At 38.7% G+C, this 22,964-nt stretch overlaps 1 protein-coding gene across 5 annotated transcripts in view; it reads right to left on the reverse strand.

The window, feature by feature from the left end:
• The window catches only part of REPS1 (RALBP1 associated Eps domain containing 1), a 101,318-nt gene that overhangs the window by 37,987 nt on the left and 40,367 nt on the right, over nt 1-22,964 (reverse strand). For 4 of the 5 annotated variants that reach the window (XM_066247867.1, XM_066247866.1, XM_066247869.1 and 1 more), the window contains exons 2-8: nt 8,484-8,607; nt 6,388-6,581; nt 6,102-6,255; nt 4,905-5,029; nt 4,243-4,405; nt 3,908-3,971; nt 2,635-2,789 (exon numbers count right to left, since the gene is read on the reverse strand). In XM_066247867.1, the coding sequence (XP_066103964.1) occupies nt 2,635-2,789; nt 3,908-3,971; nt 4,243-4,405; nt 4,905-5,029; nt 6,102-6,255; nt 6,388-6,581; nt 8,484-8,607 (979 nt within the window). Of the gene's footprint in view, nt 1-2,634; nt 2,790-3,907; nt 3,972-4,242; nt 4,406-4,904; nt 5,030-6,101; nt 6,256-6,387; nt 6,582-8,483; nt 8,608-11,205; nt 11,287-22,964 lie in introns of those variants that run through there. The other variant, XM_066247870.1, reaches the window with a different exon arrangement.

The raw sequence follows: 22,964 nt of genomic DNA on the forward strand, positions 1-22,964 counted from the left end.
TTTTTCTATGAGCTATTAAATTGTAAATACAGAATATTTGTGGAGTGAATATGTTAGTATGTCCCAGCATCACAAACATATGAAATACCATATTTTAAAACATAGAAATATGTCAAGAAAAATAACCTACTTAAAAAGTGGCACACTTTTAGCATTAATTCACTCAGTAATTATTTCCTGAGCGATTTAGTACATGTCTGGGGATACTACAGTAAATATGATGTTTCCTTTTTTTTTTAAAGAAACTCAGAGTGTAGTGGTAAAAAGAAAAACAAAGAACAGAATTCAGTGTGATGTGTTCCACAATAAACAGCATGTAGGAGAAGTTATGAGAGATCAAATAAGACAGACACTACTTTTGTCTATAAGTCATAAAGGCTCCAAAGAGGAAATATTTATGATAAATTTTCAGGTTAGCAAAAAAACTGCTTGCATGTTTCCCCTTCAACTGTGAATTTCTAAAAACTATTTAAAAGGGTTTTTTACAGATCTTGATTGATTCTCAATGTCATGTGACAATTCCATATTCAAAGGGTTTTGTGTCATATTAATTTCAGGCTTATGATAACTTGGAGGAAAAAACAATCAGTTTCCTAACCACCAAATCAACAAAATTCCAAATTTATCATTATAAGTAGGCAAAGCATTCTGAATTTAATACCATGTGGTCAAATGTTTATAATAAATTTCATTAGAAAAGTACACAGATTATCCTGAAATGGGAAAAAACTATCTGAGTCTTTGATACCTTTAAAATTATAGTTAGAATAATAGTGTATAGATATATGCAGGCAAAAAATGAGTGACTCCTTGCTAAACATCTAACAGGAGTAAAAAGACAAAAACCCAGAAAAGCACTACTTGAATCATCAGCCTTCAAATTCAGTCAGTAGATCAACTTTACAAAGAACCAGATTTTATTTAAATTAAACAGAAGGAAAAAAACAGATACGCAAAAGACAGATTTATCAATCTATATACAACAGAAATCAGACAATTCTCTAGAAAATGACATACAACAGAATAAGCTTGACTTAAGTTATATAATATGCTATCAGTTTTCAAAGGGTTAAAGTCATAGAAAAACTCTAGCCACAGGCCTAATTTTTAAATCAATGGTACAGCAAGCCCTGGCCGGGTAGCTCGGTTGATTCAAGCATTGTCCTGGAATACAGAGGTGGCTGGTTCAATCCCCAGTCAGGGCATCAATCTCTCTCTCTCTCTTTCTTTGTTATTGTCTCTCCTCTCTCTCTCACATGCACACACATACACTCACAAAAATCAGTCAATAAAAATAAAAAATAAAATTTTAAACAATGGTATACAAATCTGTATGCTACCACAATGTCTTCCCTTTTGGTTACTATTAAATAAACCAAACAAAGAAGCTCTTTTTATTTGTTAATTAGGTAAATCAAAGTACTTTGATGCAAAATCACCCAACAAAAATACTAAGCTTTCAGCTCAAGTTAGAGGTCAACTGATGCCTAATAACTACCTGAAATGATCAGGAAAATCCTAGGATTCTTAGAGAATAATGTTTCTAAAAAACTAAAAGCAATCCTAAAATTTTAAACCAACCTATTTCATTGATAAAAGATCAGTGTATAGCTTAGGTCCTGAAATGTGAATGGTATCAAGTCCACATTTAGGTGGAGAAAACAAAAAGAAAAAAAAATAGAGTAAATGGGAAGAACTTGCCCAAGATCGCAGGAGTACTCAGCGAAACTAGACACACACTCAGATTCTTGACTCTAAGGAGACCATTCTCTTTTTGATAGTAATAATATGTAGCTGATTTCTACTATATAATTAAGCAATAAAGTCAGATCAGAGGCAATTCTGGGTTAAACAGATGCTGCCTAATGGATGAATGTGCTTTTTAGAGGCAAATTTTGTTTTAATTCACTTTTAAAAGTATAAAATTCCTTCCATAGTATCTACATTTACATAGAAAAACCAAACAGTAATTTAGTTTTAATTAGACTTTTTAAATTTAACATTAGATTTCCTTTTATTCATTCAGAATTTAAGAAAAATGTTTTCGTTTTTTACCCGTTATGTTTTTGTTTCCTTTAAAATAAAGCTATCAGTAAATATGAGCATGTACAAAAGCATTCCTGTAAAACATGAAAACAAAGTAGTATTATCTACATCAAACAAAACTTCCAGATTTCTTTAGAGTCCAAAGAAATTGGCTTTTTAAAGGAAAATGCTTGTGGACTGCCATAATGGTCCAATCTGCTATGATAAATTCCCTTCAACAATAGGATTTATTAAATGAAAAAATGTTGACAATGAAGACAGACTACTTTACTCACCTCAGACAATGTAAAATGCAATTCAAGGATGGCAAAGTAATAAGACACTGTGAAATGCTCTTCAAATCTGAGCAAGTCACAAATGTGAAGTAAAATAGTGGCATACTTTCTTTATCTTTGTTTAAAGTTGACTAAACAGACAAAGCATCAATCTAAGTTCAGGCTGTACATCTTATTCTAGTAGCAAATCTACATGGCTCTTGATGAAATGTCTATGCTCTTCAGCTAAGTTTTAACATGTTGATCTTGCTTTGAGAACCAAGAATGATTATCAAGGCATGCAATCAGGTCTCTTCGAGCTCCTGGATCTTACCTGCTGAATCTTCCAAATCAATCAGTTTGGGCATTAAACTTTCAGGGAGTTTCTCTGGTAAGTCATAGCCATTCTTCCTGGCCACTACCAGATGAAAAGCAGCACAAAACTCGTCCAGTGTCAATGCTCCATCTTTATCAAAGTCTGAGAGTTCCCTACAAAACAGACTTATCATGAATATGGTCATATTCTGCTTTGGAATGATAAAAAAAAAACTTTCTCAGAAAAAATGAAAATAATCAATAACTTAAAAAATGTAACAAAGCAAATATAGCAAATTGTTAACTGCAGAATACAAGCCATGGGCATATGGGTGGTTTAAGTCACAATTCCTTAAACTTTTCTATGTCCTTAAAATTTTCTTAACAAAAACAGTTCCCAAAATAAGGTCACCAGAAAATGACCTTTAATACATATGTAATTAGAAATAGGATTTAGTTGAATTCAGACTTAGTTAATAAGGCACTAAATTTTTTTAAAACTTTGTTTTTATTGTTATTAAAGGCCTACATGTATGAACTTGAAAACATCCAATACAATGACAAGGCTTGATACAAAAACCAACATCAGCCTACTCTCCTTCAGATCCCTACATGTAGAAGTAGCCATTTTTACCTTTCTCACCTTAAGCTATAAATGGCATGTATACACTGCTGGTTCTTCATTTTTCTATTTAAGCATCATCTACCTCCCCCCAACTATAGCACTTTATGGTACTAAAAACCCTATTAACACAATCTGGAATATAGAGAAATGTTGCTATAAAATGAAAACAACACTTAGGTTTATCTGCTAATTGTTTTTAAACAGTAATTTGTTTATAAAAAGTAATTTTTGATTGCAATTTAATAACTAATTTCAACAACAGAGCAACAATCTTGAGTCTTAAGTCTGTATTTAAATGGGTGCTAAGCACTGTTCTTAAGCTTATGGCTGGTACAGGACTTCTTAAACTTGTTTAAAACCAAATGGAATACTGTAAACATAACCATGTATAAAGAAACTAGCTTTTATTCTATGAATTAGACTAGCAACAACAAACAGCTAATACAGCTTAAAGACTTTAAGTACTTTTTAAGGACTACTGTACCAGAATCACTTTATTTCTTTTCTAGAGAGTGTGGAAGAAGCTGACTATTTTAAGGCAATACTGAGTTAAGATCATTGTTGAAAAGGTTACTCTAATAGTTTATTTTTTAAGTTAAAAAAATCTACCTGCTGGAAACTCCTTTAATACAACCCACATAACCCAACCAATATATACCACACTTACCAAATATGAGAAAGTTCAAGAATAGGAAGTTTTGATTTTGTAAAAAACTCTTTAGCTGCAGATCCTGAAATATTAAAACAGTGCTGTTTAGCATCAGTCTGAACTGAGAGATCCAACAATAAAATGTGGTAAGTATTACCTTTTTCAATGAAAAAAAAAAGGTAACCTTAACACATGTTTATGTCATGTTTTTGGTATCCAGTGATTATAAACTCTTTTTAGACAATTTGAGAATTATCTTTTATAATAATTGACCGATAAATTCATGTCTTTGAGATTTTGAAATTCAGACTGTGAACTGTCCCATCTAGAAGAATCTGTTTTTAACAACTCACCTGGAATAAATCCGTTTAGATCAGGCTGAATTGTTTTAAATTGATTTACATAATACTGTCTTTGTTCATCTGTTATTTTCCAGGGATCATCATAACTACTGGATTGCCTACGAATTTCATTGGCAGTTGTAGCTGAGGCTACAGTTCGTACTGTTGTCTGGTCCTGTAATGAAACATTTTTTCCTCAGTACAGTATCTATCTATATGATGACATGGACCAAGAATGGTAGGTTACTTATCACTGAAAGTAAAACTTACTTTTTGTGGATGTTTAAAATATAAGAAGTCTTCACAACTCATCAGCAAACCACATATTTATAAACAGGTTTTTGAATGTTTCTGGACAATGGATTTATACATTTGCAAAATGACAGCAATATGTAAGCAACAGAAAGTTATGAAAATGTGCTAAAAAAGCCAAGCAAATATCTTCCTAGATACTAAAACCTTTTAGAAGTTCACTAAGGAATTAGGAAGAAAATCGGCCAAAACCTTTAGTGAAACATTTCAATGAGAACAGACTTGAAGGCACAGAGTGGAGTTCTGTTTTGTTTTCATGTAGCGGTAAATTTGCATTTTGCAACAGCAAAATATAAAAATAATGACTGCAGCAATACTCTGAATGAAGCAAATAAAAACGTAATACCAATAAAATGTCACACCTGGACAGAAGCAGGATGCATGGTTAAAAGAGTACTGGTTGGTGGAGTATCTGCAAAACTGACCCAGTTTTCTTGAGGTGGAGGAGGGGAGTGCCCGGACCACACTGCATCTCCAGCAGAAGAACCTGAAAGCAGATGGGCACACACGCTGACTCACGGTTTGTTTATTTTAGCAGAAAGAGAAAGAGCAGGGAGAAGTGGGAAGCATCAACTCATAGCAGTTGTTTCCCACATGTGCCTTGACCAGGCAAGCCCAGGGTTCCGAACCGGCAACCTGAGTGTTCCAGGTTAATGCTTTATTTAGCCACTGCACAACCACAGGTCAGGCCATGCTGACTCATTTTTTAAGGAAAAAATGTTGCCAGGTTTTTTACTGTAATAATTAACCACACACATATTATACAAGCATTCTTTCAAGCTCTGAAGAAATGTTAATTTTCAAAACAAAATCTTTTCTGTCAATTGAAAATTACCTCATTTAAATCTTTTAAATTGTTATACTGAGGTTTCCTCATCAAAACTGAAACTAGCCTGGCCTGTGGTGGCGCAGTGGATAAAGCATCGACCTGGAATGCTGAGGTTACCAGTTCAAAACTCAGAGCTTGCCTGGTCAAGGCACATATGGGACTTGATGCTTCCTGTTCCTCCCCCCTTCTCACTGTCTCTTTCTCTCTCTCTCTCTTAAAATGAATAAAAAATCTTAAAAAAGAAACACTGAAACTAATATAATATATACCTATATCCTGGGAAATAATCATTTACTCATTTTACCTTCAGAGAATCTGGTACCTACAAACCCCTGTCTAAGCATCACAGATACAAGTAAGTGCAGTGATTACTGTTCAGAGTGACACATCTACTTACCAATGCTCACAGTTGGCATCTGCTTTTATTTAAGGAACTTAACTTATAATTAGAAATTGTCTTGGAGGTAATTTTTTTTAATGTTTACTTTATTGCCTTTTTTTTTTTTTTTTAAAGACAGGACAGGAATGAGAGAGAGAGAGACAGGATCATCAATCTGGTCCTGCATGCGCCCTGACTGGGGATCGAACCGGCAACCTCTGTGCACTCGGGACAACACTCCAACCAACTAACCTATACGGCAAGGGCTTGGAGGCCATTCTTAAAAAAATGTTACCAAGTTTCCTTCAATTTACACCTTTAATAAATGAGTGTTCTAGAACTTCTACATACCTGACTGTGCTTCAGGAAAGGGAGACCAAAATGGCCCAGGTCCTGCAAGAGGCCTCTCACTGTTCCCTCCACTGGGGTGGCGGTTGTGTTTTCTCCACGTGTGCGGAGACGTTGGTGGGGACTGCTGTGGTGACACTACTGGCGATGTAGGCTCCTAGACAGAGTATTATTACTTTTATATTTTAATTTGAAGGTACCATTTTCATTATTAAGGTACTCAGTAAAAGTGTCAGAGTAAGCATCTACACAGGACATTAACTGATACTACTGACATGCACGTGACTACCTGCTGATCTGTGGATGTCCGAGACTGGACAGCGTCATGGCTGACGGACCCCTTTTTCACTTGCCCCCGTCCAGGTGGGGGAGGAATTACACCAGAATAAGACCCTTGATTTTCAGAATCCGAGTAAGAGGCTGCATGGCGAGATTCCTGTTCGTTCTTTGAAGCAACAAATCTTGGCAGAGGAAGGTCCTTTACTGTTAACCACAAAAATAATTATTACTTTAAAATAAAAAATGATGCACACATTAACAACTAAAATAGATGTGAATTAGATGGTAGCTATTAAAATTTTTGCAAAAACTGACACAGAAAAAACACACACAATGTCTATCATAGAAATTTAGACCATCATCTTTCATAGACTGTTTAGGGAGACTAAACTAAAAAGACAAAGTAACACCAAATTGTCCTTCTAATGGGTTATAAAAATAGCTGTATTAAATGTCCATTTCATGGTTGGCCCCATGTTTGCACTTTAGATTCATCTCATCTCATAACCATATCAACCCTGCAAAGTCCCAATTTTACAGGTAGGGAAACTGAGCCTCTGCAATGCCACGGTTACTGACAGTAACTGACAAAACCTAAACCCAGGCTGGTCTGACCCCAAAGCCTAGACTGTTTCTACTCACACTGATTCTCTAATGTTAGGTGCGAGAGTTCTATTAAAACACAGAATAGGTCACTAAGTTTGAGACTAGATTAATTTAGACATTTTCAAGGCAGAAATTCCTGAAAATATCTTACTGTTGTTCACCTACCAAGGACAGAGTACAAGCTGCTCAATTTATCAACTTTAGTCTGGCTTATTTCACTCCTTCAGGCAGATCACCTACATCCCATGTTAAATAAAGAAGAAAAATGAAGAACTCTGCAGGTCAGTCATAACTCATACTTTTAGACTAGAATAATACAGCAGCCAATCATTTTTAGAAGAAAAATGTAGCTTGACAGAGTGGTGGTGCAGTGGGTAGAGCATCGGCCTGGGGCGCTGAGTACTCAAGTTCGAAACTACAGGTCACCGGCTTGAGCGCGGGCTCACCAGATTGAGCCCAAAGGCTGCTGGCTCAGCTGGAGCCTCCTGGTCAAGGCACTTATGAGAAGCAATCAATGAACAACTCAAGTGCGGCAACTACGAGCTGATGCTTCTCTTCTCTCTCCCTGTCTGCCTATCTGTCCCTGTGTGTCTGTCTGTCTCCCTCTCTTATAAAAGAAAATGTACTTCCCTCCTCTGCGATTATGTGCACCTGCACCTCTCCACAGAATCTCCACACTAATGAGAAGATTAAGTTTATTCAGTATTTATGTAAAGAATTTAAAGTTACGTAAAAAAAAATGTAAATGCTCAACACTAGAAGAACATATGGCAAACCAGAGTTCCACAATGAAAACCTCCAAATGACTGAGAATCTAAGCTGCTACTTAGAACTACTGTATAAAAATTCTAACATTACAGAAAACGCAGTTTTTTCCCCTATGAAAACCACAGAACTCTGCATTTAAGTGCCTACCTTGTAAAATTTCCATCTACATCAATATCAACACATCTCCAAATAACAGGAAAACAATTATCCTAGGTGATACTTATGAGGCAGTCAGATGTCCGGAACCAGGTTTTAGTCTGCCAATATTTTCATATTGTTTCCATCGGAAAGTTTTGGTTAACTAATACTTTCTAATTTTATACGGAACTTTCCACAGCCTTCACAAACAAGAAAACAAAGTATAATGCTGCTTTATATTAGAAAAAAATGTAAAGAAAGCATATAGGAAAGTCATTACAATTTATCTTGATAAAATTACCTATATTCTAAGCAATTCTTAGTAAAATTATGCTATAAAATCACATTTTAACAGTTTTATATCACCAAATATGTATGAAGTACATATATGCCCTAATGTTTAAGATAGGTATGTTTTCTAACATTCACAGATTTTAAAAAGGATGGTGGTGAGAATAAAGTTATGATACTTTACTCAACATCACAAGAGCCAGTATAATATCAGAGAGACTCAACATTTGTACTGACTTTACTTTTTTCATTTGTGATTAGAAGTCTGTTTTCATTTCAGTTACTAATGTATCCCATATTTACCTGTATTAATACTTTCCACTCTTAGAGGGAAACCAGACTGGGCAACAGCTACAAGTTTCAAAGCAATATAGAACTGACTTCTTCCAAAATAACCAAGTCTTTTTGCACCACAAAGCTCCATAATCTATAAAAGAACACAATGTAACATAAGATTTATGACAATCTCTAAATAAGCAACTATCTAACTTATGTAGGTAACTTTTCCAAAATACATAGCTGAAATATTGCTCCCAACTGAAGACCATCTCCCTCTAGTTTCAGATTTATATGTTTGAAAACAAAAAAGCACTGACTTTAAATAAAAAGGTTTCCATTCTCCTACTTATTAAAACCCATGTGATAAGTAATTTAATTTATAGGATAACTATTTATTCTTGAGTCATATTATTTTTTGAAACAATGTACCATCCACCCCTCCATAAACACTGTGCATACAATAGGGCCATGCAACTAACAGATTAGTATGCAGCCATTTAAATAGTTGTAAAATGATGTATTAAGTGGGAAAAAGCAGGACACATTTGAGCCACACAAACACAAATTTGAAAACAACCAGCTATATATAGATTCTATCAGCAATTTTCTTAGGTGAGATTAAGAGGACTTTTGGCCTTGGCTGGTTTGCTCAGTGATTAGAGCACCGGCCTGATATATGGACATCCTGGGTTTGATTCCCAGTCAGGGCACAAAGGAGAAGCAACCATCTGCTTCTCTCCTCCTCCTTCCCCTCTTGCAGCCAGTGGCTTGACTGGTCTGAGCGTTGGTGCAGAGGATAGCTCGGTTGGTCCAAGCATCAGCCTCAAGCATTAAAAATAGCTAGGTTGATTTGAGCATTGAACCCAGACGGGGGCTGCTGGTGAATTCCAACTGGGGTGCATGTGGGAGTCTGTCTATCTCCCCTTCTCTCACTAAAAAAAGGCGGGGGGTAGAACTTTTTTCCTCTTATTCTCCAGATTGTATTTAATGTGGTTATATTCTTTCCTTTAAAACAACTTTTTTTAGGCATTAAGGCTTTCAAGATTCTATACTGATCATTGTAGTCATTCAATGAATATTTCTAAATTGACTGTAGCAATTAAGTCTCAGACCAGAACGAGAATTTTAGGTTACATTAAATTATAACTCCAAAAGCTGGAGTAGATGTCTACTATACAGACATTATAATCCTAAAGTAAAATAAGCACTAAGTATCCTTTTCTCAAATTCTCAAAAAATATTAATTCCTGTAGAAAGGAAACATTATTTAGTCTGTTTTCTCTTCCCCAAAACACTCAAAAGAAGATTAAGGTACCTCAGATATTGTGATATTAAGTCAAAAGTAAAGTGCATATTTACTAGAACTCTAAAAGCACCTATCAATGGTTATGCAATGTATAACATAACCATTTCTTTCCATACTCAAGAAAAGACAGTAAGTTTTGCTGTGACTGATCAGCACTGGAAAAAGTTCCTGTAGCTTCCACTGTGGGGTATCACTTCTGTGTAACTTGGAAAAGGGGAAGGAGGATAAAGAGGTTAAGGGAACAGGATGAAAAGGAGGGCAAAGATAAGAAAGGGCACACAGCCTACCAGGTTATGCAGGCATTTTTTTAGGATTGTCTTTATTCACTACCCTTTTCTGCCAATTTGATATGCTAAGGAATCACTGCACATTTTAGAAATTTTTATTTATGAAACAAAGCATCTAAAATATTCCAGGTGTATACTAGCTAGAGGGAGGACCTGAAGGAAACACGTAATTTATTTATCCTTGTTACGTCCCTTTCGGGTGCCTGCAGGGCATTCGGTGGGGGGGGGGGGAGCCCAGGAAACAAATGCAGAGGTAGTGTTCAGAAGGGAGCACGCAGATGAAATGGCCTCCAGGCTTGGGAAGCAAACAGGTGATGCTGCAGCTGGCGGAGTCAATGAGATTGCCCGCAAGCCCAGGGCAGTGAAAGGGAACTCAGACAACACTAAAACCTACAGGGCAAGTATTAAAAGAAGCCTATGAAAGAGGCAGGTGAAAAGTTCCAAAAGCAGAAGCAAACTAAACTTATCATAAGAACCAAACAGATTAAACTAGTAATGAAAAAGCTATATAATAAGAAAACTATATATATTGATAAAAAAAGAAAACTATATAGCCTTTAAAACTCACTGCTTACAGTATAAGTGTTATAAAAACAAAAAGTAGGACACAAAACTGTGTATAAATACAATCTCAATTTTATTAAGCTATGTACATATAAATGGCAATGAATATGCCAGTGCTCATATCTGGGTGCTGAGACCAAGGGATGGATATTTCTGTTTTCATTACCTGAGTCTGCATTTACTACCAAACACTATAATATCATTTAATCAGAAAATTGATAAATAATTTCTAGAAAGGAGAAATAATGGGACCAAATAAAAAGGGGAGAAAAATGTATTCTATATTTTGCAATAAGGAGTTTTTGAGGCTTAAGTAGAGGTTTGCAGTGGGTTAAGGAATAGACAGGAGGACTTGAAGTGGACAGATTAGAAACCAGGTCTTTCTGCCCCACGCTCTTTCCATAGTGGTTAGGAGAGCAAACAAGGACCTTTCCACTGCATTAGATGGAACAAAATTTTACCAGTTTGTGTGCCCAAATTCCACCCAGGAAGCACAAAAAGAAGTTTGAAAGGGGTGAGAGAGGTCAAAGGCAATATTTGCAGCTATTTCTCTGCAACTGATCCTAGCTGCATCCCCTTAAAAACTCACTTTGTCGCCCAACTTGGGCCTGTGTGTCACCGGTTATCTCTCCAAGTTACATCACCTGGAGCGGCCACAAGCTCTTGAAAGCAGGAGGCAGGGGGAAAGGAGCTGTGACACACAATTTACAGAAATAATTTCTGATGAAACAGTTATCAAGAAGTCTGATTTATCAACACAGTCTTGTGAATTAGTCAAAATGTGTTACTAAAGAAACATCTAGAACAAATTCCTAAAGGCAAAACTGCTGGACCAAAGTATTCATATATAATCGTAGGTGCCTACAACACAGGGTGGACATGGGTATTTTTGACATGTGTTTCCATGTTATTTGGTATAAGATAGCTTTCCTATCTCTAAAATATGTAATGATTTCCTAAAAATTCATTTATCACCTCCAAAATTTTCAAATTTATTATTAGTTTAGCATATTATTCAAAGTAGTTTCATTGTTTCAATGGACACGCAGGGGTCCCCAAACTTTTTACACAGGGGGCCAGTTCACTGTCCCTCAGACCGTTGGAGGGCCGCCACATACAGTGCTCCTCTCACTGACCACCAATGAAAGAGATGCCCCTTCCGGAAGGGGGGGGGGAGGATGGGGGGGCAGATAAATGGCCTCAGGGGGCTGCATGCGCTCCACTGCCAGCAGTAGTTTGGGGATGCCTGCATAGTATTTCCCCTTCACTTAAATTTGCATTTTTACACATATTCCTCTTCTCTAACCTAGTGAAACCACTTAAATTGTTAGGTCACAGATTCCCAGACCCCTTCCATTAGATTCTATCTCAACTAGGAAACCTAGCTAGTGGTAGTTGGTATACTACTGACAGTTCCTATAAACTACTATGCTTTATTTTCTCAACATTATAAAGTTTAGCATGACTACGCAGTGCTGTAGTGGACAGAGCATCAGCCTGGAACACTGAGGACCCAGGTTTGAAACCCCAAGGTCACTGTCTTGAGCGTGGGCTCATCTGGATTGAGCACAGGCTCACCAGCTTGAGCATGGGATTATAGATATGACCCCATGATCGCTGGCTTGAGCTCAAGATTACGGGCTTGAATAAGGGTCACTGGCTCAAGCTGCAGCCTCCAGTGAAAGCACATATGAGAAAGCAATCAACGAACAATTAAGGTGCTGCAACAAAGAATTGATGCTTCTCATATCTCTTCCTTCCTGTCTCTCTCACTTAAAAAAAAAATTATAAAATTTACATTTTCATGGTAAAATAAACAAAACGGTACTTAAGGATTCAAAAATAAAAAGTTCCTACAATTCAATTCCCAAAAGAAATAACAATTCCTTTCATATGTTCTTACAATTTTTTCCACATGTATACAAATACATTAGCACATATATGTAATATACATACTTTTTATAAATAGAGGGCCATACTAGATACGATTTTTTCACATATTATTCAAACATCTTTTTACACATCAGCATACAAAGGTTTCTTTGATTTCTTTTTAATACAGCATTCCAATACATAGATAAACTTACTACAAATTAACCAATCCCCTACTGATGGCCATTTAGATTTTTCTAGCTTTCCATTACAAATCATTCCATCAACAATCCTGTGCATGTATTTTTGTGCATGTGTACAATTGCAGAACAAATTTCTAGAAATGGAATATGCTTTAAAATGCACCATAATCCAAGTCCTGGCTGGTTAGCTCAGCAGTAGAGCCTGGGCCCAGTGTGTGGAAGTCCCAGGTTTGATTCCCAGTCAGGGCACATAGGAGAAGCGCCCATCTGCTTCTCCACCCTTCTCCCTCTCCTTTCTCTCTATCTCTCTCTTCCCCTCCTGCAGTCAAGGCTCCATTGGAGCAAAGTTGGCACAGGCACTGAGGATGGCTCCGTGGCCTCCGCCTCAGGTGCTAGAATGGCTCTGGTTACAACGGAGCAACGTCCCAGATGGGCAGAGCATTGCCCTCTGGTGGGTTTGCTGGGTGGATCCTGGTAGGGTACATGCAGGAGTCTGTCTGCCTCCCTGCTTCTCACTTCAAAAAAATACAAAAATAAAAAAGGACCATAATCCAGTACTACAAACTATGAATGACGTGACATCTTAATGACCAGCACAGAACCCTGGCTGCCTGGTTTAAACGAGAGGTAAAAATTTTCATTAATTTTACTGGCTTCATAAAGGGATATAAGTCCTTAATAAGTCAGGATTGATTTTTCTATTGTGTTCCATAATGTTTATCAAAAAGCCACTAACATCTAGGAAAATAAACTAGATTCACTTTAATACCTATAGAGATCAACGTGACTATGGAATCATTCATACAGCACTTGAGCAAGTGATGTAACTTCACAGTAACTCACTTCCTCTCAGGTAAATGGAGAAACACACTACCCTCATATAGTTGCTGTGAGAATTCAATGAGTCTATTTAATAAAGCACTTTAACAACAGTGTCTAGTCCACAAAAGTATCATTATTACTTTTTCTTTATTACTCTGATCGTAATGTGCTTTATATAGTCAGAAACTTCAGAGACTCATTCCTGAAAACCACATTTTCTTGAGAGCTGAGAGCTAATGCCTGTAAGTACCAAGGTAGGTTTTATTATAATTTTTGATGAAAACTCTTCTAAAATAGAGGATGTTTTCATGCCTTATAAGTATTTTGAACTTTTGATTTAAAACAATACACAGAGTCAATGAATGTACCTCTCCTTTGAGCAATCTTATTAAAATGATACAGGGAGTAAAGCCATAAAGCCAAAAAAAATAAGAAAGAGAGAAGGGAGAACAATAAGCTAACAAGAAATATGAATCAGCCCTGGCTGATTGGCTCAGTGGTAGAGCGTCGGCCAGGCGTGCAAGGGGTCCCGGGTTCAATTCCCGGCCAGGGCACACAGCAGAAGCGCCCATCTGCTTCTCCACCCCTCCCCCCTCCTTCCTCTCTGTCTCTCTCTTCCCCTCCCGCAGCGAGGCTCCATTGGAGCAAAGATGGCCCGGGCACTGGGGATGGCTCCTTGGCCTCTGCCCCAGGCGCTGGAGTGGCTCTGGTCGTGGCAGAGTGACACCCCGGAGGGGCAGCGCATGGCCCCCTGGTGGGCAGAGCGTCGCCCCCGGGTGGGCGTGCCGGGTGGATTTCAGTCGGGCGCATGCGGGAGTCTGTCTCTCCCCGTTTCTAGCTTCGGAAAAATACAAAAAAAAAAAAAAAAAAAGAAATATGAATCAAGTTCAGCAATCAGAAAGCAGATGGAGTCCCACCTAATGCAGTAAAGCAGAAGAAATCAGTGCCAAGGAAAAGCATGGAAAAAAATCAATTTCCTCATCAAAATCCAGGTACGCTAGGTATGACTAAGGGTGGGACTAGGACAGAGGTAAGGATCCTATCTCTACAGTTGCTTACACTGCTAGCAACCAGACTTTACCCCTGAGTGAAAATACAAAAATAAGAACTGGAAGTTATGTCTCTAAAAAATGAAATGTCAGGGAAATACTGGCATGGTTGATATAAATTGGGATTGATGCCCCAGAGTAAAGCTTCTGTTTCTAGCATTCAGTAATCCAGCTTAATCAGCATCCAACCACTCCTAAAGTGAGGCAGGCAGCATTCTGAAAAGGAGCTATGTCTAACCACAGAGCTCATTTAGTTTTTCTATTGACTCATTAAATATGAACAGATCACCAAGATCAACAAACTGAGCAAAACTTACAAAATGGAAGAGAACTGCCAAATTTATAAATCAGAAGAAAAAACTCTGAGGGAAAAGATGTAATTCAGGAATGAAAGAACACAAAAATACTCTACTGAGTATCCTTGACAGATTTAAGGCAACACTGCCTCCATAAAATAATAGCAGGATACTATGAAAAGGGGACAGAGAACAATAAGTACAGAAATATGCAAAGCTAAATAGAAATACTAGAAGATAAATAATTTATCCAGAAGAAGGGTAAAGATGAATTGGAAATTTAAGAGAAAAAAAACAAAGAGGAATTAGAATAACTTATTTTTAATTAAAATGAGGTCTACAAAGAATGCAGGGGAAACAGAAGAGTAATAATTCAAGAACAAGAGTTTTCCCCAAAACTAAAGGACAAAGATTTTCAGACTGAGAGAGAATATTGAGTGCTCAACACAATGAGTTAAAAGAATTCCTAAATACATTTCTGTGGAACTTCAGAATAACATAGATAAAACAAAGATCCCAAGAAGACCGAGAATAGGCTCAGGGGAGGTGGGTAAAGGGAAGAGGCACTTAACACTTAAGACAGTGGTTCTCAAAGTGTGTGTGCCCTATGGTATTCTAGAGAAATATGTGCCTGTTGGGGACCAAAAAACCAACAGGATTTTTGGAGTTTAGATTTTTGGGAGACAGAGGTATGGGGAATTAGCTGTAAGCTGACAGTCTGCCCAATCCCTTACCTCACTTGCCTGATTAGGCTGTTAAGCTGTGGTGCTGGATTGTTTACACTACCCCCCATGTTCCCCAGAAAGACTGGAGGTAAGTTTTTCTATCCTTTGTTTGGTGTAAAGTTAAGATGATATGTATGGTGGGGGTTTTGGATTGATGATTAAACATAAGGAATTATTGGCTTTCTATAAAAGAAGAGTATGTGGCAATATTTAAAAAAGTTTTAAACATTTTTCTACAATTTTCAACATCCTATTTATGTGAATTAGAATTTTCTACCCTCAACACAATTAAGAGTAAAAAGAGGAAATAAGAGTTTGCCTTTCAAATATATGCCCAAACACTGAAGAAATTGCTAGGACACATCAGGCTCACGTTTCTGATTAACACAAGAATGAAAAAACTTAATACATTTACGCCAGGACCTGCCGAATTTATTAAATCTTACTAAGAATGTACCTATATAAATAAAAAGATAATTTTGTCGTTTTTTAAAATTTTTAACTCCTCTTTTTTACGAATTCTAAAAAGCATAACTCAAAATGTAACATAAAAATGTTTTTTTTAATGTCAGAATAAATTTAATTTTATCGTATTTATTTCATTTAATTACCATAAAAGCACGCTTGGACTTTATATTTTTTCTTTAATATTTGACTTAATTATTATAACATATTTCTCAGGAATTTGTATATGTAAGAATGAGACAGCACTCGAACACCAGGTGTGCAGGCTTTATTGAAAGGAAGAAAGGAGAAGTGCACCCAAACAGATTCTGAGGCAAATTTTTTATAGGGTTAAGGGAGAGCTTTGAGCAAGCGTGTGTTGCATCAGCAGTTCTGGTATGCTCCCTTCTGTAGTTTTACGATATCGGCTTCTTGGAACACTTCTCCTCGGGGTGGCTGACCAGCTTCCTAGAACTTTTCTGTTTCAGGGGCGATAGTCCAGTAAGGGTGGGGTCAGATAGCCAAGCAGAACAGTAAAAGGGCAGTTTGCAAGTTTTGGTAAATTCATGTATCCATCAGTATATAGTGCGCCTACAATTATTTGTAGGATTTTAAATGCACCCCAACTTCAAAAAGTTGGAGAACCACTGACTTAAATATTAACTGAACAGAAATCACACTTCTCATTAGTAACACTGAATACCAGAAAACAATGAAGTGACATCTTCAAGGTTATAGGAAAACATTATTTTCAACCTAGAATTATATATCTCAACCAGCATAAAGATTATGGAAAAAACAGACACATTCATTCATGCTGAAATGAAAAAAGTTTACCTCCTATGAACTCTCTTGGGAAAATATTTGAAGGTGTTATCCATCAAAATTTGGAGACAGGGGATCCAGGAAAAAATAGATACCAAGAAAATGGGAAATAAGTTGCAGACTGACAGCTGTGAAGGAAAAAGGGGCTATGTAGCAGACCCGACAAGCTCAAGGGGCTCCTTGGCAGGCCTAACAAGCTCAGTGACCAAAAGTAACCACACAGGATGATCTAATCATACAATTCCTAACTTGTCAGGTCATGGTGAGTAGTCTCGCCCCAAGTCTATACATTCCTGAGTAAAATGTTCATCTTTGCCTTAAGAGCATCCTGTCCATTGTTCTTGTGCATCTAGGTTCACATACTTTTGAAATACCAGAGTAATCTTTTCACCACCCCTAAGAGGTGTGACTAGATTCACTCAAACTCCTGTTACCTTGTTGCCTGTAGACCATCTCTACTTGCTGTAAATGTAAAATGTTAATTATCCTGTACCCACCTATGTTTGGTTTTTATCCAATACCAGAGATTCCCCACCTTGCTTTCTCCTGTCTGCTTAATCTACCACCAATGGATTTCATGTAACCTTCCTTCGTTTTTCTCCTTTGATTCTAAATGTATAAAATGAACTGCAAAACAGATATTCTCCAAAGCATTTTCTCAATCCACTGAGATGTTTCTTCCAGAAATGTCCTCAGCTTGGCTTAAATAAATTCTAATGAACTCTTATAAAATTGTTTTATAGGCTTTATGCTGACACGGCTACTCAACTGGCCTAGAGAGCAACCAGTCCAGAGTAGAGTAAAATGACAGAAGGTTCCAGGAGAAAGGTGTCAGACAAAAATAAAGAGGAGGGAATTGATAAATGAAGGCAAACAGTACAAGAAAAAAAAGGAAAGGCGATTGAGAAACTTTAGGGGTGTTAAGCCAGTAGCCATGGCCACCATCACAGCCGCCTGGCCCATGCAAGTTTGCATTTGATTCAGACAGATGGTAATGAAACAACGGAGCCAAGAACTGGTGGGCCATTAGCTTTAATCCTAGCTTGTACCTGGCAGGCAAGTAAAAGCACACATTGGGCTCCAAAACCCACTCATTCAGTGCTCACAAAGCTACTGACTTATCTGAGTTTCCTAGAATCAAAGGTTTCTAGCTCACTAGCTTTATTCACCTCTGTTCCCCATCTCCTCTCTGCACAAACTCCGCACAAACTGGCTTCTCTCTCCTCCAGCACTCCGCCATCTCCTGGCCTCCTCCACGTGGCCTTTCTCTGCTCTCTGCTCTCTAATGCTAATCTCAGAAACCAAGAGAGCAAGCTCCCAGTCTGCCTCACTTTATAGTGTAGAAATCCAAACCTTTAATCCAATATACAAACAAGGAAGTGTCTGATACAGTCACATATCTGAGGCATAAATGGGATTCCTCATGAGAGTGCACCACCCCACATCAAAAAGGGTGGGAAAGGCTTAGTCCCAAAACCAAGCCCCAGGGTACAAGGATCCTACCTGCCCAAAGCTAGCCTCCAACACACATTAATATAATCACACCCATCCCAAACAAGAAGGGCAACCAATACCATCACCTGGGTGACAGGCTTCCATATGGGTAGCGCCATCTTTAACAAAGTGAGCATAATATAAATATATTTTATCTGCCCAACTAGGGGGAATAGCTGTAAAAGAATATAATCACACTACAATATCTAGATATGCAGTAAAAATATTTATAGTCATAATGTAAGTTTTAATTTTCTACTCTGAAATTCAATCTAAAGTCAAAACATATGAATTAATTAGGAATTATGGCTATAGAAGAAGATGCAAATGCTATCAATATTATGTTGAAGTACAGCTAACAAGTTGAGAGAAGCATCAAGATAAAAAGACATGGACTTCTGGTTTCTGGGCTAGCACAGAAGCTTGGAAGCTGACACTCCATCCTTTGATTTTCTCCTGTTAATTTGTGGGAAGGTAGCAAGAAAAGCATTTGATATTCTTTTAGTCCCCACATCTTACTCCTCAAACATTACTTTGGAATGTTAAAACTGGGCAAAATAACCTTTGGTCTGGGCCTAATGCAGCATTGTATTCCAAACAACTATTTGTTATGACTACTAGACTGATAATTAAGACACTCTTTAGATAGCATCCCTAGGCTAGGCTTATCTACACCTATAGAAATTCTTTCCTTCTGTTCAAGTAATTATTCCCCTTCCCTTTCTCATAAATACTCCTTGCCTTCACATCTCAAGCAGAACCCTATTTGAGTTTCTGCATGAATCAATGCTCCCCTGATAGCTATTCTTTTGGATCTTAAATAAATACTTGTTGCTTCTCACTTCGGCCTTTTATTTTTAGGTTAACAGTATTATAACCTCCTCAAAACTAGCACCAGGAGGGGTAAGACAGAACTATAACGAAAAAGCTGCTATAGCCTCAGAGTATACAAGTCAGAGAGAGAACAACTACAAGGGGACCTAGTCACAGGGGGTCCCCACAATACTGTGAGTCTACTTCCAGGAGCTCCATCAGGTTCTTACAGTGAACCCTTGTGCTTCTGCAGAGCAAGTGAAACAGGAACCATTTTGCAATCCACCAGAGCATTCTGTTCTTATTAACAAAGCCTGCCTTCAGGGAAAACAATCTGATCACAACCTAAGCTGCCCAGGTTTTATCCGAGGTGAACTGACCTGGAAAAAGGGAAATACCCAACACCAGCCTATTTTACCCATCCTGTCCCACTTGAAGGGGAGAGATGAGCCTGAGAAGCAATTGTGCAGTTCGTAGCCCAGAGGAACAGGTTCACCAAAAGACTGAGACATAACCAGACTACAGAATGCATACCCTGCGCCCCACCTTACCACCACAGTACTAACGCCTATCTACAGTATTTCATTAACCCAGTACACCATGTGTGCTACCATGAAAACAATTACAAGCCATCCTAAAAAGCAAAAAAACACACTTTGAAGAGACAGAGCAAGTATCAGACAGAACCAGTCTCAGATTTGGCAAGAATATTGGAATTATCAGACCAGGAATTAAAAACAACTATAATTAATACTGAATGGCTACAATAGGTAATGTAGACAACATGCACGAATAGGTGGGCAATGTAAGCAGAGAGATGAAAATTTTAAGAAGAACCAATATAATGCTAGATATTAAGAATACTTTAAAGGAAATGAAGAATACTTTTGGTGGGCTTATTAGTGGACTGGACATGGCTGAGGAAAGGATTTCTGAGCTTGACGATATTTCAATAAAAACCTCTAAAACTGAAAAGCAGAGATTAAAAAACACTAAAAAAAACCCTCATAGTATTCAACAACTGTTAGACAACTACAAAAGGTATAACATACATGTAATGAGAAGGTAAAAAGGAGACAAAAGAGAACAGAAGAAATTTCTGAAACAATAATGGCTGAAAATATCCCTAAATTAATGCCAGAAACTGAACCACAGATCCAGGAAACTAAGATAACATCAAGCAAGGTAAATACTAAAAAAGTACATGTAGGCCCTTTACAAAAATTAACTCAAAACAGATCTGTTGGGCAAATAAAATATATTATACTCACTTTGTTAAAGATGGCGCTGCCCACGTGATATTGACATGTGTTGGGGGCGGGCTGTGGGCAGGCAGGATCCTTGTAGCCTGGGGCTTGGTTTTAGGACTAAGCCTTTTCCCCTCTTTTTGATGTGGGATGGTGCAATCCCATCATGCCTCAGATAAGTGACTTTGTATTAGAGACTTCCCTATTTTGTACATTGGATTAAAGCAGGGGTCCCCAAACTGCGGCCCCTGAGGCCATTTATCTGGCCCCTGCTGCACTTCCGGAAGGGACACCTCTTTCATTGGTGGTCAGTGAGAGGAGCACATTGACCATCTCATTAGCCAAAAGCAGGCCCATAGTTCCCATTGAAATACTGGTCAGTTTGTTGATTTAAATTTACTTATTCTTTATTTTAAATATTTTATTTGTTCCCCTTTTGTTTTTTTTGTTTTTTGTTTTTTTCATTTTTCTGAAGCTGGAAACAGGGAGAGACAGCCAGACAGACTCCCGCATGCGCCCGACCGGGATCCACCCGGCACGCCCACCAGGGGCAACGCTCTGCCCACCAGGGGGCGATGCTCTGCCTATCCTGGGCGTCGCCATGTTGCGACCAGAGCCACTCTAGCGCCTGGGGCAGAGGCCACAGAGCCATCCCCAGCGCCCGGGCCATCTTTGCTCCAATGGAGCCTTGGCTGCGGGAGGGGAAGAGAGAGACAGAGAGGGAAAGCGCGGCGGAGGGGTGGAGAAGCAAATGGGCGCTTCTCCTGTGTGCCCTGGCCGGAATCGAACCCGGGTCCTCCGCACGCTAGGCCGACGCTCTACCGCTGAGCCAACCGGCCAGGGCCCCTTTTGTTTTTTACTTTAAAATAAGATATGTGCAGTGTGCATAGGGATTTGTTCATAGTTTTTTTTTATAGTCCTGTCTGAGGGACAGTGAACTGGCCCCTGTGTGAAAAGTTTGGGGACCCCTGGTGTTGGGCAGATAAAATGTATTATGCTCACTTTGTTAAAGATGACTCCGCCCACGTGGAGGCCGTCACCCAGGTGATATTAATGTGTGTTGGGGATCGTTGTAACCTGGGGCTTGGTTTTGGGATTAAGCCTTTCCCACCCTTTTTGCTGCAGGGTGGTACAATCCAATCATGCCTCAGAGAAGTAACTTTGTATTAGAGATTTCCTTGTTTGTATATTGGATTAAGGGATTTTGGTTTTCTACACTATAAAGTGGGGGCAGGACAGGAGTTTGGCTCTTGGTTCCTGAGATTATCATTAGAGGAGAGAGCAGAGGAGAGCAGAGAAAGGCCACGTGGAGGAGGCCAGGAGAAGTAGCCAAGATGGTGGAGTGCTGAGTGAGATGCCAGTTTGTGCAGTTTGACGCTGGAGAAAGAAGGAGATGGGGAACTGAGGAGAATAAGGCTGGTGAGCTAGAAACCTTTGATTCTAGGAAACTCGGATAAGTCAGTGGCTTGTGAGCACTGAATGTGACTGGGTTTTGGAGCCCAGTGTGTATTTTTACTTGCCCGCCGGGTGCAAGCTAGAATTAAAGACTATGGCCCATCAGTTTTTGGCTCCACTGTTTCTTTACCGACTGTCCGAATCCAATGCGAACCTGCATGGGCTGGGCTGATATGATAGTGGCCCTGGCCGTGGCTCCTGGCTTTACACCTGGATTAAAGGTTTTGATTTCTGCACTATAAAGTAGGGCAGACCGGGAGCTTGCTCTCTCAGTTCCTGAGATTAGCATTAGAGAGAACAGAGAAAGGCCAAGTAGAGGAAGCCAGGAAAAACAGCCAAGATGGGGGAGTGTTGAAGGAGAAGCCAGTTTGTGCAGAGAAGGAGATGGGGAACAGGGGTGAATAAGGCTAGTGAGCTAGAAACCTTTGATTCTAGTAAACTCGGATAAGTCAGTAGCTTTGTGAGCGCTGAATGAGTGGGTTTTGGAGCTCAGTGTGTGTTTTTACTTGCTCGCTGGGTGCAAGCTAGGATTAAAGCTAATGACCCACCAGTTCTGGGCTCCATTGTTTCATTACCATCTGTCCGAATCAAATGCGAACCTACATGGACCAGGCTGCTGTGATGGTGGCCGTGGATACTGGCCATACGAGATCACAGACCTAAATATTGTGGATGAAAAAGGGGCCACATACTAAACCTGACAACGCTAATGGCCTCTTACAAACTCAAAGGCCTAATGTAACTACACAGAATGGTCTGAAATTAAAGCTTTCTAACTAAAAGCAAGTCATGGCGGGGGTCACGTCCTAGGGCTAAAAGCTTCCTTGACAAAGGTTAATCTTTACCTTTGAGGCTGTCTATTGTCTTTTTGCATCTATGATTACACACCGTTGGAATGTTAGAGTAATCCCCTTTCCCCAGACCCCTCAGGGCACAATCTCCCACCGGAACAGCTCTTGTTCTCCAGCAGACTATCTCTACTTGCAGTAAATGTTCACTGTTACCTGTCCTACACCCACCATTGTAAAAGTATGTAACTGTTCTAGTTTTCATCCAGTCCCAGAAATTTCCCCCAGATTTCCCTGCGTGGCTCTGACCTGCCT

Source organism: Saccopteryx bilineata, chromosome 12, assembly GCF_036850765.1.
Source record: "Saccopteryx bilineata isolate mSacBil1 chromosome 12, mSacBil1_pri_phased_curated, whole genome shotgun sequence".
In the NCBI taxonomy this organism is placed as follows: Eukaryota; Metazoa; Chordata; class Mammalia; order Chiroptera; family Emballonuridae; genus Saccopteryx; species Saccopteryx bilineata.